Source organism: Hordeum vulgare, chromosome 3H, assembly GCF_904849725.1.
Source record: "Hordeum vulgare subsp. vulgare chromosome 3H, MorexV3_pseudomolecules_assembly, whole genome shotgun sequence".
In the NCBI taxonomy this organism is placed as follows: domain Eukaryota; kingdom Viridiplantae; phylum Streptophyta; class Magnoliopsida; order Poales; family Poaceae; genus Hordeum; species Hordeum vulgare.
Window position 1 is genome coordinate 535498052 of NC_058520.1, and position 17413 is coordinate 535515464.

The 17413-nt window shown below is 43.2% G+C and overlaps 2 protein-coding genes across 2 annotated transcripts; one reads left to right on the top strand and one right to left on the bottom strand.

Moving 5' to 3' along the window:
- Positions 1–667: 667 nt before the first annotated feature.
- Positions 668–2434, top strand: LOC123444780. Its single transcript, XM_045121621.1, has 2 exons — positions 668–887; positions 1689–2434. The coding sequence occupies exon 2, from the start codon at positions 1718–1720 to the stop codon at positions 2006–2008; it is 291 nt and encodes a 96-aa protein (XP_044977556.1). The 5' UTR covers positions 668–887; positions 1689–1717; the 3' UTR covers positions 2009–2434.
- A 1168-nt stretch (positions 2435–3602) lies between these two features.
- On the bottom strand, positions 3603–5873 carry LOC123444779 (zinc finger protein STOP1 homolog). Its single transcript, XM_045121620.1, has 2 exons — positions 5671–5873; positions 3603–5496 (listed from the first exon to the last, which is right to left on the bottom strand). Exon 2 carries the CDS (start codon positions 5352–5354, stop codon positions 3816–3818), a length of 1539 nt encoding a protein of 512 aa, XP_044977555.1. The 5' UTR covers positions 5355–5496; positions 5671–5873; the 3' UTR covers positions 3603–3815.
- Positions 5874–17413: the final 11540 nt, after the last annotated feature.

Below are 17413 nucleotides of genomic sequence, written 5' to 3' on the forward strand. Positions count from 1 at the left end.
TTTGAAAATCTTGACGGAGGAAATCCAATGGCAAAACGGTTCGATATTTGAACGCATAGTTTAATAGATAAAATATTTTAAAATATCAGATCTACAAAAAAAAACTTTTAGATTGTTACAAATCGTACACATGCAATACACCATTTATCACAACCTAAAGAAATAAAATGAACTTTAAATAAGAGTACTTCCTCCATAAATTAATATAAAAGCATTTAAAATATTAATTTATTAATCTAAACAATCTTATATTAATTTACAGAGGGTTCATCCGCTAATATATTCTTGAAAAGTCGAAAGCTAAGCGATAATGATTTTGTGAAATCCTCTAGGATGTTAAATGGTAAAAGGATTGGGGTTGGTTTAATATATTTCTCGAAATAGCTCAATCCTTTTTTGCTAAGACCAGCATAAAAATATGCCGCTGACGTGAGTAAAGCTAAAGCAACAGTAGCTATTTATATCATTCGTGGGCGCTGTAATTCCCCATGGGGTACTGTTCAATTAATGATTTGGGAGAAAATAGCCCTGGTTTCGCTGTTTGCCTTTGAGCTGATCAACCAAATAAAGCCCATCAACAGCCCATGTGTATCCACTTCCCTGTTTTTGCGGTGGCAAAAGATATAATGGCTGTCCGTTCCCAACCGGACCTGTTTCTTTTTGTTGCCAATTTTCCTCCAAGGTTGTCTCCTCTCCTCTCTTCCCCTTCCTCTCCCGAGGGTGCTGACCTACATCTCTACCGCCGGCCGTACCTCCGCGTCACCGCCGACGCCCTCGATCAACCCCCCCCCCCCCCCCCCCCAATCCCAACCCCCGCCCCCGTTGCCGTTCCCCGTTCCTCCTCGTCGCGTCCCCGCCCGCGATTTCGGGCATTGGGGTGTTTTCAGGTACGATCTTGTTTTCGTCCGGTGATTCGTTGAATGAAACCCCACCTGACTCCCGCAATTTGCGGGTGCGTCGGCTCGCACCAGGCGCACCATCTAGATCTGCCCCTGGTTGGGGCTCTGAAAATTTTGATTGTGAGATTTTCAACCAGTCATGACAGTGGCCTTCTATATTCGTGAGGAACAATGGGGGCATTGCACAGTATCCTGTTTTGAGTTGTTAAAATTGGGATAGTTTACAAATTGGCGTTGAACTGTTCTGTTCCCCTTCGCTGAAAAACTCAGATAGCACGTAATTTGGTCCGCTGGTGCGAATAGATCCCCAATTCTATGTAGTATATACTGATTAACAACTTCCTATGGCTGAGCGTATGCAACCTGGAACCGCCGCTTATAGTTATGATGCAAAATTTAGGAAGTAATTGAATTGCCTGACATGCTTTCCTTTTTAGTTACTGAAACAACAATCTTGCTAAAGAAAATGCTTGAGCCGTATTTCATCTGGCTCTGTCTGTTTCATTCCTTGTCTCTGTTTTGTAGTTCAGCTGAACAGTGAGAACAAATCTATTTAAGTCATCAGATGAGAGGGCTTGTTTCAAATCACTCACTGAATTCTAGATAATTTGACAGATTAATGATATATGCAACTAAAAAAGGGATACCCCGGCCTTCCTTAACCTCTGAAGAGCTCCAGTACTGGTTCTTTGTTTTGCCTACCTTAAGATAATAACACAAGTCTTGAATTCGACAGAATTGTTTACTTGTACTGAAATATTTTCCTGATAGTTGCTTCTTCTGCTGCAGTAATCACCAATCTCAGCTCTACCATAATCATGAGTCTAGCTTGTCTCGTATGCCATGGGATGAGCAGTCCCTCCCAGTCTTTCAGAAGCTATTCAGTCTCAAGCTCAGAGGATGAAAACAGGTGTGGAGCTGCTGTTGCCTGCCTGTCGCGGAAAATTATGGCCGCAGGACCTGCTAACCGTGTGGGAACATCAAAGGTGACGCCTGTAATGGCCACTGGACAAGGCATCGAAGGTGCTCCTCGCCTTCAAAGGAGCCGTGCTGTTTCAAGGGATCTTGTTAGGGACTGGAACTTCGACGAGATTGTTGTTGGGAACTAGAGTAGTAGGGTGCCAGCAGTTATCCCCAGGCTGGACATTGGACTATTATCTGGCAGGAGTTGATGTACATTTTCTAGTATACATCTGGATATCTATGTACTCCCTCTGACCAACAATATAAGACGTTTTTGCAAACAAACATAGCTTACAAAAACGTCTTATATTATGGGACGAAGGGAGTACTCCCTGTGTACCTAAATAATTGTAGTTGGAGAGAATAATCTAGTTTTCCTCAACTACAATTATTTAGGTACAGAGGGAGTACTATATTAGTACGCGCCCAATGAAAGAGCAAATTATTTAATAGTACTTGTTACCACCTATAGAGACCCCTCCTGGCTTGTTATATAATTTGCCAATTTGTGTAGTAAGCATCCATTTTTCTGTTTCTGCGTCTGAATGATAAATCTAATCTAATTTTCCTGAGATGTCAATTGATGCTCTATCAAGTCTAGATATTTTCACAGGCTATTGGATGGTGGCGCATTCTTTTGATGTATTATTGATGTCAAGTGTCCATCCATGAGGGCCATGAGAAATCCAGCTGTTTGGTTTGGTTTTATTTTGTATTTTTGTATTTTTTTTTGGCTGTTTGTATAATCTTTGTTTGTTCACCTTGACGTGGCTACTTGACCTGCTAAAATACCAGTTGTTTGGCAAACCAATATGTGGTTGGATGGTTTGAGGGATAGTGATATCCCTAGTCCACCAAGGTTTAAATCCTGATGTTTTGCATTATTTCTGGATTTATTTTAGGGTTTCCCGTCGACGACGAGGCGCCTACGGTGACTTCGTAAAAATGAAGATGATATGCCGGCTTAGTCTCTCGAAGGTGTTCATAGGGGTAGGGTGTGCGTTTATAGGTTTGGGTGTATGCGTGTGTATATGAGCGCTTGCGTCTGTACTATGTCAAAAAAATAGCTGTTTGGTTTGATTTGGTTTTATTTTGTATTTTTGTAAAAAAAATTGGATGTCTGTATGATCTTTGTTTGTTCACCTTGATGTGGCTACTTGACCTGCTAAAATATTCTGCCCGAGGATCAACTGCATGTGCTGATGCAATCCTGAAGTTATTTTCCGTGAAAATGTGACAAAGTTTAACAGATTGCTCCAACTGGAATTAATTTTTTCAGGAGATAAATTTCAGAACAGCTGAAGTTCCCAGTAAGGCCTGGTTTGCCGGAATGGATTCCTATTCCTATGTAGGTAGGGATAGGAGTCAATCCTTCACATTTCAGAGAAAAAGAAACATTAACCTCAATGGAAAAAATTCTTATCCTATGCATGTCATCTCACTTCCCATTATTTTCCTATTCCTATACTATTCCTATCCTATGAACCAAATGAGGCCTAAGATAAAAAATGATAGGCAAATATTTCACTGGAAGAGGTAAAATTTCCTCTGAGAATCAAAAAGGCCCTAGTACGGTAGTACGAGTACTAGGGATTGAACACAACTATTCTTGACTTCTCTGATATGGTGATTTCTATCTTGGCTTTTGCTCAACTGGTATTGCATTCGACGTTTCACTCAACCTGGAAAGATTCCACCCTGCTATGACAAATATTGATTTCACCGAGGCGCCAACGCGGATAAAGAAAATAATATATATTTAACAATTGAGACTTTCAAATCTATATATGTAAGTGCTTGATCATTATTGATGACCACAAACTAAAGTACACTTAAGAAAGAGGCATGGACCAAAATGGCTCCCTGAATAGAGGAAGAACCGAGACCGACATACATATAACATTCATACATAACAATTGACACCATCATGGTTGTCTATGACGACGAGCTCCATCAGTTGTCTCCACTAAGCTGCCCAAAACTGCATGACCCGGGTCCCGAAGGCAGGAAGGAGAAGGGGTTCTCGGAGATGTCGAATCCAGGGCGGGCGAAGTCATCAAGGGCACCGAAGCATGGGTCGAAGTTCAAGGGCGAGAAATAACCACGTGTGTCATCGGCAACTTTCATGTCTAGATTCGGAACACCATCAGACGTGCTGCCTGGGAAGTTATACCCTGTGCTCCCTACCATGTCGTCCATCGCCTCACTCCCCTGAGGCTGCTCCGATGCTCCTGTTGCTTTGATATCATCCATTGGAAGAGCAGGTGTGTGCCCTTGGAAAAGGGCAACATGCCCGAATAGCTTATCCTTTCTTGAGAAGGTCGTTCCACATGAGCAGAGCCACTTGTCACGCCCGCAGTGCTTCTCATGAGTCTTCAAGTCCGCAATGACTGAGAACTTCTTGGTGTTGCATCGGCTGCAGGTATACCTCTTGTCACAGTGGCTTCTCTTGTAGTGGTTCTTCACACACAAGATTGTCTTGAGAGGCTGAAACTTCCTGTGCTCTTTGTTCCGCTTGCAACCGACATATGGGCACGAGTACCTTGTAACTGGTGTAGGATCTGAGCCAGAATCTCTCATGGGTTTGGCAAGAGCTGCAGGAGTCTTGTACTCATCTCCATGACCCCTCATGTGCATCCTTAGGTTGGCATCCCTCTTGAAACCCTTGCCACATATAACACAGAAATGAGTATGTGGTGCTAAAATCTCCTCCTTCTCCAATTGCAAGACCACATAAGAACCAGGGGGGAGATGCTCTGCCTCGCCACCATCATCACTCTCCTTCACGTCATGGTCTTCCATTGGAACCGGTTCAGACCCTTCCACGCCACAAGGATTTGGGCATTTGATCTGATCATCCTTTTCATCATGGGCTGTATTAAGGGTATTCATCAGCTCCTCATAGTCAGATGTCTTACTAATGTCAGGAATCATCTCCTCCCTGGTTGCGCTTGGCCGCTGATTCGCAGTCGAGCCGAAGCCCATGGTAGAACCAGGCGTGTTTATTTGCCTGACCGCTGGATTGCTGCTAAGGAGCGGGGTCTTCATGGAAGGAAGCATGGAGCCGGCAGTCGAGATGAGCTGAATTATGATGGAAGTCAGATCGGCAGTGACGAGCTGCTGCTTTGCGGCAAGCTCGCAGGAAGCACCACCAACCTGGCTCCCTCGGTTACCCATGGACTGCACGATATCTTTCACCTGCTTGATCTTCTGCTCAAGGAAGGTAAGGTTGCTCAGCATTGCCTGAGGATCCCAATCTGCTATAGGCTCATTCACTGGAGGATTCGGTTCAAAAGGATCACAAGCTTTACCCACACTGTCATCAGGAAGGTAAAAGTTGGAAGATTGAGGGCCAAAGAACGGAGGATAACCAGGGATTGACTGGCCAGGTCTTGCAAAGCAAGACTGGTCCATGGAACTGAAACGAACACCCTGTTGGCCAGGGTCTGTGTTCCCTGACGCGTCGCCTGCCATGGACGACGAAGCTTTCATGGAAATTTCTGAACCTTTTCTCGTCCCACTTCCAGTTCAGATCCACCAGAGCTCAGATTCTAGTCCAGTCCGCCCTTTCTTCTATCTCACGCGATCGTCTCCAAACGAGAAATTGATAATAAGACAGGAAAAGCATCAAACCCTGCAGGTAAAATAAATAAATCATAAGAACAAGAAATTGAACACGGCACAAGCAATCAAACTAGACGCATGGAACTAATCCGTAGGCATGGACAGATCTGTAAGCAGAGGACGGAGATCTAGATGGCGTGCCGGGTATAGCTAATCACCGGATGAAAACAAAGCTCATACATACCTCAATGGCCAATGATTGCGGCCGGGATGGGAACAGCGGGGACCCGGTGAGGAAGAACAGGGCCGGCGGTGGCGGAGGGGTTGGGGAACGGGGTTGAGGTGGTCGGCGGTGAGGCTGAGCTACGGCGCGGCGGCCGCGTTGGAATCAGGGGAGAAAGAGGAAAGAATGGTACGGGAAAGCGGGGGATAAAGTCTATAGCGTGGTGGAGGAGATGGAGTTTGACTCCCAAATTTTAGAAGGAGAGAAGATATTTTTTTATTCCTTTTTAACAACTAAATAAATAGATGAAAATATTTGGAAACATATAAAGTCTGCAATTAATATATAATAAAGCATGTATACTATGTAAAATGCTGTATATTTTTCAATTATGGCACAAACTGTAGGATCCTCGCGTGCATGAGTTGTATGCAAACAATTTAGTACTCTAGTAGGAGGTAAAAAGATCAAAGCTTGTGATGTACACACATGGAAAAGAGTGAATTGCTACCGTCACGTATAATGGTGGGCAACAGCATATGCCTGCCTCGTCACTCCACATAGTAGATAAAAAGATACATAAATGGTTGTTCGAGCCTAACTACACCCAATACAGACCGTGAAGTTCTTTCTTTTTTTACTTTCCTCTTTCTTTGGAGGGGGCAGCCGCGCCTGCGATTTTCGACCGTTGCTATCATTTTATTTTTGTAATCTTATTTTACTATTGTTAGGTTCGAAAAGTGTAATAGGAAAGTAAATAAAATTACTCATTGGACTGCATCAGGTACGTAGGCTGCGAGAAGACATGCACAGGATGACCGCTTGTACCGTGCATTCACTGTGCAAGGGTTTTTTCTGTCTTCCGTTGGCGTCGCCGTCGGTCTACCCCGTCTTATGTCGTCTTAGGACCATGGAGACGTGATGGATCCCGTCCCTTGACAGCGGAAGGGCTTCATTTTTGATTATTTTTTTATTAGGGTTTGTGTCTTGTTCATAGATGCGAGGTTGCGTTGGCTCTCAACAGATGGAGTAATGTCCTCCCTGCCTAGCCCCCATTCGATGGTGTTTCTAGCATCGTCGAAGTGAGTGTTAAGGTTTGTCTTTGCCGGATCTCGCGGAATTCGATCGGCGTTTGTCTTTGATGGATTCACGTGGATCCAGTCTTTGTTAGTGTGTGTTCGTGTCTACAGGTTGGATTCTTTCGATTCACGCTTCTCTTCATCAACGACGGTAGTTGTTCTGCTGCGTTGGTCCTATGAGGCCTTAGTAGATGACTTTCCGACTGTCTACTGCAACAAGGTTTGTCCGGATACAAAGAGGGAGGGGCGATGACGGCGACGTGTCTTGGCTCGCTCCAATGCTTGTACTCGTCGCTGGTAGTTGTTGTCTACTACACAACTTGTTGGGCCTCCAAGTTCAGAGTTTTGTTGGACAACAACAAATTTCCCTCAAGTGAGTGACCCAAGGTTTATAAATCCATGGAAGGTGTAGGATGAAGATGATCTCTCTCAAACAACCCTGCAATCAAGTACGAGCAATCTCTTATGTCCCCAACATAACCAATACAAGGATAAATTGTATAGGTGCAGTAGATCGACGAAGAGATTGTGATACAAGTGTAGTATGGATAGTAGAAATAGGTTTTCGTAATCTGAAAATATAAAACAACAAGGTAACAAGTAGTGAAAAACGAGAAAAACGTAATGTCAATTCTTGGAAACAATGCATAGGGTTCATACTTTCACTACTGCAATCTCTCGACGGAGGTAACATAGTTGAATCATATAACAATCCCTCAATGTGCAACAAACAATCACTCCAAAGTTCCTATATAGCGGAGACCATAAGATGCAATTTTGTAGGTAGTAAAATCCACCTCAAAATTATCCTTTCCAATCAATCTATTGAGCCATCCTTATAAGTGTCACAAACATCCCTAGAGTTTGTACTAGAATAACACCTATAATACACATCAATCAACTCTAATGTCACCTAGATACTCCAATGTCACCACAAGTACTCGTTAGTCGATTATTCGACATGCATCGAACAATTTTGTGCCCCACTTTGCTTAGTTTTGCTTGTTTTTGTCCCACTGGCTTAGCTTTCCTCGTTTTTGCCCTACTTCGCTCTATCCACTCTTGCAGGCGACCAAACGGGGCATTTCAGTCTAGTCAACCTCCTTTGATAGTTACGTCGCCTGACTAGTGGGGTTGGCCCGGGGCACCTCATCGCACTTATGAGTGGGGCTTTATCAGGCAAGTGGGCCCACACGGGAATGACTCGTCTCTCGTTGGCCCACGGAGGACCGACAACGGCGATGCCGAGGCTACTTTGATCTGTCCACGTGGGAACGAATCTTCTCCCGCTGGCACACCGGGCAGCGACTGCGGCGACGCTTCTACTTTGACCGGTCCCAACGCAGGAACGACTCGTCTCCCGCTGGCCCATGGTGTTGGGGAACGTTGCATGGGAAACAAAAAATTTCCTACGTAGAAGCAAGACCTATCCATGGTGATGATCATCTACGAGAGGGGAGAGTGCATCTACATACCCTTGTAGATTGCTAAGCGCAAGCGTATATAACGCGGTTGATGTAGTCGGACGTCTTTGTGATCCAATCACGATTCGTCCCGCGATCTCATCACGATCCGTCCGGATCTAGTGCCGAACGGACGGCGCCTCCACGTTCAGCACATGTACAACTCGATGACAATCTCTGCCTTCTTGATCCAGCAAGAGGGGTGGAGAGGTAGATGAGTTCTCCAGCACTGCGACGTGGTGGTGGTGGTGAACTAATCCAGCACGGCTTCGCCAAGCTATGCCGGACTAATCTAGACGAAGTAGACGATCTATGGAGGAGGGGTAGCACGTGGCTCTTTCAGGTGCGTGCTAGCCCCAAAACCTCACTATATATAGGAGGAAGAGGAGGGAGGGATGCCTTGCCTCCTCCTCTAAGGGGAGGTTCGGCCGAGCTAACAAGGGAGGAGAGTCCTCCTCCAATTCGGTTTGGTGGAGGACTCCCTTTCTAGTTGGTTTCCTCCTTCCCTCTTTCTTCTCTTTTTTCCTTTTATTTTACACTTGTCCGAAATAGGCTTATTGGGCTGGCCGCACGAGCCCACTAAGGGATGGTGCACCACCTTTAGGCCTATTAGGTCCTCTCCCGGGTGGGTGCCTCCTCCCGGTAAAACCCCGGAACCCATTCTTCACTCCCGGTACTTTACCGCTAATGCCCGAAAACTTTCCGAAAGACAAATGCAACTTTCCTGTATATCAATATTTAGCTTCGGACCATTACGGAGCTCCTCGTGACGTCCGGGATCTCATCTGGTACTCCTAACAACTTTCGGTGACTAACATACATAACTCAAAAATACCGAAACGTCACCGAACCGTAAGTGTGCAGACCCTGCGGGTTCGAGAACTATGCAGACATGAACTGAGATACTCTCGGGTCAATAACCAATAGCGGGACCTGGATGCCCATATTGGCTCCTACATATTCTATGAAGATCTTTATCGGTTGAACCTCTATGTCAAGGATTCAGTTAATCCCGTATGTTGTTCCCTTTGTCCTTCGGTATGTTACTTGCCCGAGATTTGATCGTCGGTATCTTTATACCTAGTTTAATCTCGTTACCGGCAAGTCTCTTTACTCGTTCCGTAATACAAGATCCCGTGACTAACTCCTTAGTCACATTGCTTGCAAGGCTTGTTGTGATGTTGTATTACCGAGTGGGCCTCGAGATACCTCTCCGTCATACGGAGTGACAAATACCAGTCTTGATTCACGCCAACCCAACATACACATTCGGAGATACATGTAGAGAACCTTTATAGTCACCTAGTTACATTGTGACATTTGATACACACAAGGTATTCCTCCGATGTCCGGGAGTTGCACACTCTCATGGTCATAGGAACAGATACATTGACATGCAGAAAACAGTAGCAATAAACTTACATGATCATATGCTACGTTCATAGTTTGGGTCTTGTCCATCACATCATTCTCCTAATGATGTGATCCCATTATCAAGTGACAACCCTTGTCTATGGCCAGGAAACCTTGACCATGTTTGATCAACGAGCTAGTCAACTAGAGGCTCACTAGGGACAATGTGTTGTCTATGTATCCACGCATGTATCTGAGTTTCCATTCAATACAATTCTAGCATGGATAATAAACGATTATCATGAACAAGGAAATGTAATAATAACCAATTTATTATTGCCTCTAGGGAATATTTCCAATAGTCTCCCACTTGCACTAGAGTCAATAGTCTAGTTCACATCACTATGTGATTGCAATGAAACTAACACCCATATAGTTCTGGGGTTTGATCATGTCTTGCTTGTGAGAGAGGTTTTTAGTCAATGGGTCTGTACCTTTCAGATCCGTGTGTGCTTTAGAAATATCTGTGTCATCCTGTAGATGCTGCTAACACGCGCCATTTGGAACTATTCCAAATGATTGCTCCACTATACAAATATGGTTTACTACTCAGAGTCATCCGGATTAGTGACAAAGCTTGCATCGACGTAACCCTTTTACGACAAACTCTTTTATCCCCTCCATTATCGAGAAAAATTCCTTTGTCCACTAGTTACTAAGGACAACTTTGACTGTTGTCCAGTGATCCATTCCTGGATCACTCTTGTACCCCTTGACTGACTCATGGTGAGGCACACATCAGGTGCGGTACACAACATAGCATACTATAGAGCCTATGGCTAACGAATAGGGGACGACTTTCGTCCTTTCTCTTTCTTCTGTCGTAGTCGGGCTTTGAGTCTTACTCAATATTCACACCTTACAACCAAGAACTCCTTCTTTGACTGATCTATTATGAACTCCTTCAAACTCTTGTCACAACATGTATTCATTTGGAAGTTCTATTAAGCGTTTTGATCTATCTCTATAGATCTTGATGCACAATGTTCAAGTAGCTCAATCCAGGTTTTCCTTCGAAAAACTCCTTTCAAACAACCCTTTATGCTTTCCAGAAATTCTACATTATTTCCGATCAACAATATGTCAACCACATATACTCATAAGAAATTCTATAGTTCTCCCACTTACTTCCTTGGAAATACAACTTTCTCACAAACCTTGTATAAACCCAAAAGCTTTGATCATCTCATCAAAGCGTATATTCCAACTCCGAGATGCTTGCTCCAGTCCATAGAAGGATCGCTGGAGCTTGCATACTTGTTAGCATCCTTAGTATCAACAAAACCTCCTCAAGGAAACCGTCGAGGAAACAATGTTTTGACATCCTATCTGCAAGATTTAATCATAAATAATGCAGCAACTGCTAACATAATTCCAACACACTTTAGCATCGCTACGGGTGAGAAAGTCTCATCATAGTCAACTCCTTGAACTTGTCGGAAACATCTTTGCGACAAGTCAAGCTTTCTTAATGGTGACATTTACCATCATCATCCGTCCTACTTTTAAAAATCCATATGTACCTAACACCCTTACAACCATCAATTAGTTCTTCCAAAGTCTATACTTTGTTTTCATACATGGATCCTATCTCGGATTTCATGGCATACAGTGATACGTCTCAAACGTATCTATAATTTATGTTTGTTCCATGCTCTTTTGGGTGACATTGTTATATGTTTTGCTACACTTTTATACCTTTTTACACATATTTGGACTAACATACTAACTCAGTGCACCCAGTGCCAGTTTCTGTCTGCTGATGTCTTTTAATTGTACGGACTTTAACCCAATTTTCAGAGCCCCAAAAATCCCAAGAAAAATATATAAAAATCAGCGTGACGGAAGCTTCACGATCACCAAAGGTGGGCCAGAGGGGAGCCATGCCCTGCCCAGGCGTCCACCCTACGCGGTCCCCCTCCTCGCCGCGCCACTAGGCCGCCTGGGTGGAGGGTCCACCCCCTCGCGCCCTCCTTTGGCCTATATTTATCCCTCGGACGGAAATCCCTGAAAAGAGATCCAGAATCGCAAATTTATCCACCGTTCCGCTGCCGCAGCGCTTCCGAGATCGGGAGCACCAGAAGACCTCTTCCCGGCACCCTGTCGGAGGGAGGATTGAGCTCTGAGAGCTTATCCACCACCATGGATGCTTCCCGGACGTGCCGTGAGTAGTCCTCCTTGCACCATGATTCCATGACCAGTAGCTATGTGATGTCTTCTCTCCAATCTTGTGCTTCAATGCTTAGCCCTTGTGAGTTGCCCTACGTGATCAAGGCATCTATGTAATTTACATGTTGTTGCTATGATGCGTTTGCTCGGATCCGATGGATTATGAGATTATGTTAAGATTGTGATGATTTATATATTTGGTTCTCCTTTTATATTATGTTCTTGAGTAATTCATGCATGTTCTCTGTTGCTTTTTATTGCTTTGGCCGAGTAGTAGATTGTAACTTCCAAGAGGGAGCGTTATGCATGATTGTGGGTTCATGCCCCCTGGTGTCTAGCTTGAGTGATAGAAACATGAGACTAGGGGATGTGTTGTTGCCACCAGGGAGAAAACAACGGTGCTTGTGACCATGGTTGCAAGGATTGTTTACCTTACGCAAAGTTCGTTAATGTAGTTGTCCGTTGCTTTGAGTTTATACTTTGGGTGAGGCTCACAACTTAATACCAGCGAGATGTTCTGGATAGATATCTCAAGGTGGATGATTAGAGAGTAGATGAATATGGATAAATGGTCTACTTGTCTTGGCGTACTGCCCATTACTTTTGAGCCTCTAACTTTCTAATAGCATGATTAGCATTCCGGTGCGTTTATAATTCTGTCAATTTCTCGGCTGTAATTTGTTTACCCAGCATAGTTGTTTGTCGTCTTTTGGGAGAGAGACATCACTAGTGAAAATCATGTGACTCTGGGCCATATTACCACCATTGTTTACACCTCCATCATTTACTGCTTTTATTTACTTTCCCGTTGCAATCACTATCGCTATTCCCGCTTGTGTTTTGATCCTCTGCAAACTACAAGGCCGGAGAGATTGACAACCTCTGTGAACTCGTTGGGACCAAAGTTATTTGTTGTGTGTGCAGGTCCACGTCTTCTGCCAACGCCAGAGCAGCGAACACCTACTTGTTGATCCTTGGAGTCCTCCTGGTTCGATAAACCTTACAATCCCCGTGTAAGGGAAATCTGTTGCTGATACATCTCCAACGTATCTATAATTTTTTATGGTTTCATGATATTATCCTGTCAAACATTGGATGTTTTGTATGCCTTTTATATCTTTTTGGGACTAACTTATTAACTCAGTGCCAAGTGCCAGTTCCTGTTTTTTCCGTGTTTTTTACCCCTTTCAGAGGAGGATTTTAAACGGAGTCCAAACGGAATGAAACCTCCAAAAAGATTTTTTCCAAAACAGAAGAAGATCGGGAAGCTTGAGAACCAAGGCAGGGGGCAACTAGGGACCCCACAAACCCCCTAGCCGCGGCTAGGGGGGCCGCGCCTCCCAGGCTTGTGGGCTCCCTGGGCGACCTCTGCCCTAGGTCTTTCGCCTATATATTCCCTAAAATCCCAGAAAAAATCAGGAGATCACCGAAAGTACTTTTCCACCGCCGCAAGCTTCTGTCTCCGCAAGATCCCATCTGGGGCACGTTCTGGTGCCCTGTCGGAGGGGGGATTCAGATACGGAGGGCTTCTTCATCAACACCACGACCTCTCCGATGATGCGTGAGTAGTTCACCACAGACCTACGGGTCCATAGCTAGTAGCTAGATGGCTTCTTCTCTCTCTTGGATCTTCAATACAAAGTTCTCCATGATCTTCATGGAGATCTATCCGATGTAATCTTCTTTTGCGGTGTGTTTGTCGAGATCCGATGAATTGTGGATTTATGATTAGATTATCTATGAATCTTATTTGAGTTTCTTCTGATCTCTCTTATGCATGATTTCATATCCTTGTAATTCTCTTCGAGTTGTGGGTTTTGTTTGGCCAGCTTGATCTATGATTCTTGCAATGGGAGAAGTGTTTGGTTTTGGGTTCATACCGTGCGGTGACCTCACTGAGTGATAGAAGAGGTAGCGAGGCATGCATCGTGTTGTTGCCATCAAGGGTAAAAAGATGGGGTTTTCATCATTGGTTTGAGTTTATCCCTCTACATCATGTCATCTTGCTTAAGGCGTTACTCTGTTCGTCATGAACTCAATACACTAGATGCATGCTGGATAGCGGTTGATGTGTGGAGTAATAGTAGTAGATGCAGAAAGTATCGGTCTACTTGTCTCGGACGTGATGCCTATATGTATGATCATTGCCTTAGATATCGTCATGACTTTGCGCAGTTCTATCAATTGCTCGAGAGTAATTTGTTCACCCACCGTATTATTTGCTATTTTGAGAGAAGCCTCTAGTGAACACTATGGCCCCCGGGTCTACTTCACATCATATTTTCAGCCTTACACTTTTACTTTGTTGCACTTTTCGCCTTCATATCTCACTTTGCAATCAATCTTGAAGGGATTGACAACCCCTTTATAGCGTTGGGTGCAAGCTCTTTTGTGTTTGTACAGGTACTCTGGACTTGACGAGATTCTCCTACTGGATTGATACCTTGGTACTCAAACTGAGGGAAATACTTACTGCTCCTGTGCTGCATCACCCTTTCCTCTTCAAGGGAAAAACCAGCGCAAGACAAGTCTCCGTCAACATGCCAATTTCTCGCGCTGTTGTCTGTTGCCATAGCAGAAGAATTTCTGGCGCCGTTGCCGGGGAGGATCAAGTCAAGAACTCATCCAAGTAAGTGTCGCAAACTCATCTCTTGCATTTACCTTTTTTGCCTCTCGTTTCCCTCTCCCCCACTTCTGAAAAACAAAAATTTACAAAAAAAATATTTGCCTTTTTCGTTTGCCTTTTTCGTTTGCCTTCTTCGTTTGCCCTTTTCTCTCGCTTGCTCTTTGTTCACTTGTGTGCTTGCTTGCTTGCTGAAGTCACCACGACTAAAAACACCAAAATTTGTGACTTCTCGAATACTAATAATAATGATTTTATTAGTACTCCGATTGCTCCTGCCACTAGTGCGGAGTCATACGAAATCAATGCCGCTTTGCTGAATCTTGTTATGAAACAGCAATTCTCCGGCCTTCCTAGTGAAGATGCCACATCCCATCTTAATACCTTCATTGAGCTTTGTGATATGCAAAAGAAGAAAGATGTGGATAATTATGTGATTAAATTGAAGCTTTTTCCTTTCTCGTTGCGAGATCGAGCAAAAACTTGGTTTTCGTCTTTGCCCAAAAATAGTATTGATTCTTGGAATAAGTGCAAAGATGCTTACATATCCAAGTATTTTCCGCCGGCTAAGATTATCTCTCTCCGTAATGATATCATGAATTTTAAGCAACTTGATCATGAACATGTTGCACAATCTTGGGAGAGAATGAAATTGATGATTAGAAATTGTCCCGCTCATGGCTTGAGTCTTTGGATGATTATACAAATCTTCTACGTTGGCTTGAATTTTGCTTCTAGAAACATCTTGGACTCCGCCTCCGGTGGAACGTTCATGGAAATCACGTTAGGAGAAGCCACAAAACTCCTAGATAATATCTTGACGAACTACTCTCAGTGGCACACTGAAAGGTCACCTACTAGTAAGAAGGTACACGCTATAGAAGAAATTAACTCGTTGAGTGCTAAGATGGATGAGTTAATAAATTTGGTTGCTAGTATAAGTGCTCCTTTAGATCCTAATGATATGCCCTTTTCTTCCTTAATTGAGATTAGCAACGCTAGCTTGGGCGTTAATTTTGTTGGTACGAATAATTTTGACAATAACAACGCTTTTAGAGGAAACTATGTTCCTAGGCCTTTTCCTAGTAACTCCTCTAATAACTTTGGCAAATCCTACAACAATACTCATGGAAATTACAACAGATTACCCTCTGATCTAGAGAGTAGTATCAAAGAGTTTATTAACTCACAAAAGATTTTCAATGCGTCCATAGAGGAAAAACTACTCAAAATTGACGATTTGGCTAGGAGCGTTGATAGAATGTCTAGTGATATTGATGCTTTGAAAGTTAGATGTGCTCCTCCCAAGATCAATATGGATGAAACTTTGAAAGCTATGTGTGTTTCCATGAGTGAGAGCAAAGAAAGAACCGCCCAAATTCGTGCTAGACATGAATGGCTTAAAAAGGCGTGTTCTCGTGATAAGAATCACGAAGATCTTAAAGTGCTTGGTGTGACTCCCATTGAATCTTTGTTTCATTGTGTCAAACCTAATGATGATGGGGCTATGTATGAATCCACCTTGGTTGAAAAACGCCTCAATGATTCGGAGTCCACCTATCTTGATGCTAAAAGCATTGAAAGTGGAGTAGAAGATATTAAAACTTTGAGTAGTAATGAAATTACTACTTTGGATTTCAAGGAATTCAATTATGATAGTTGCTCCTTGATTGAATGCATTTCCTTGATGCAATCCATGCCAAACTCTCCACACGCTTATAGCCAAAACAAGGCCTTTACCGATCATATCGTCGAAGCTATGATAAAATCTCTTGAAGAGAAACTTGAATTGGAAGTCTCTATCCCTAGAAATATTCATGATGAGTGGGAACCTACTATCAAAATCAAAATCAAAAACTATGAATGCAATGCTTTGTGTGATTTGGGTGCTAGTGTTTCCGCGATTCCAAAGTGTTTATGTGATGTTCTGGGTTTTAATGAGATTGAGAATTGTTCTCTTAATTTGCATCTTGCGGATTCTACTGTCAAGAAACCCATGGGAAGGATCAATGATGTTCTTATTATTGCAAATAGGAACTATGTACCCGTGGATTTCATTGTGCTTGACATTGATTGCAATCCTACATGCCCTATTATTCTCGGTAGACCTTTCCTAAGGAATATCGGTGCTATCATCGATATGAAGGAAGGGAATATTAGATTTCAATTTCCTTTAAAAAAGGCATGGAGCACTTTCCTAGAAAGAAAATAAGATTGCCTTATGAATCCATGATGAGGGCTACTTATGGTTTGAGCACCAAAGACGACGATACGTGATTCCATCACCTTATGCCTAGCTAAGGGCGTTAAACAATAGCGCTTGTTGGGAGGCAACCCAATGAATTTATATTTTTCTTTATATTTTGTTGTGTACACACCATCACAATTCTGTTGTGGTTGTGTCTTTTGTGTTTCTTTTTGTGTTTGAGCCAAGCAAAACCTTTATGACTAGTCTTGGTGATGGTTGTTTGATCCTGCTAGAAAAAGACAGAAACTTTTTGCTCACGAGATTATTTTTCATTTTTATTTAGAAAGAGCTTTTTATTTGATTCTTTTTTCTGCTCGTTGATATGCCTTTTGCGCAGGCAGTCGTTAATTTTCAGAAATTTTGAGGTACCAAAAGTATACGAAGTATACAGATTGCTACACACTGGTCTGTTTTTGACAGATTCTGTTTTTTTTGAGTTGGTTGCTTGTTTTGATGAAACTATGAATAGTATCGGGGGGTACTAGCCATGGAAAAGTGAGAATACAGTAATCTAACACCAATATAAATAGAAATCAAGATTGCTACAGTACCTAAAGAGGTGGTGGTTTGTTTTCTTGTGCTAATGTTATCACGAGTTTCTGTTTAAGTTTTGTGTTATGAAGTTTTCAAGTTTTGGGTGATGTTCTCATGGACAAAGAGATAATGAGTGGAAAGAGCTAAATATTGGGGATGCCCAAGGCATCCGAAGCCAAATTCAAGGACACCAAAAGCCTAAGCTTGGGGATGCCCCGGGAAGGCATCCCCTCTT

What these genes read in the sequence shown, in the direction of transcription:
- LOC123444780 (XM_045121621.1), top strand. Translation starts at nt 1,718, where the DNA reads ATGAGTCTAGCTTGTCTCGTATGCCATGGGATGAGCAGTCCCTCCCAG.
- LOC123444779 (XM_045121620.1), bottom strand. Translation starts at nt 5,354, where the DNA reads ATGAAAGCTTCGTCGTCCATGGCAGGCGACGCGTCAGGGAACACAGAC.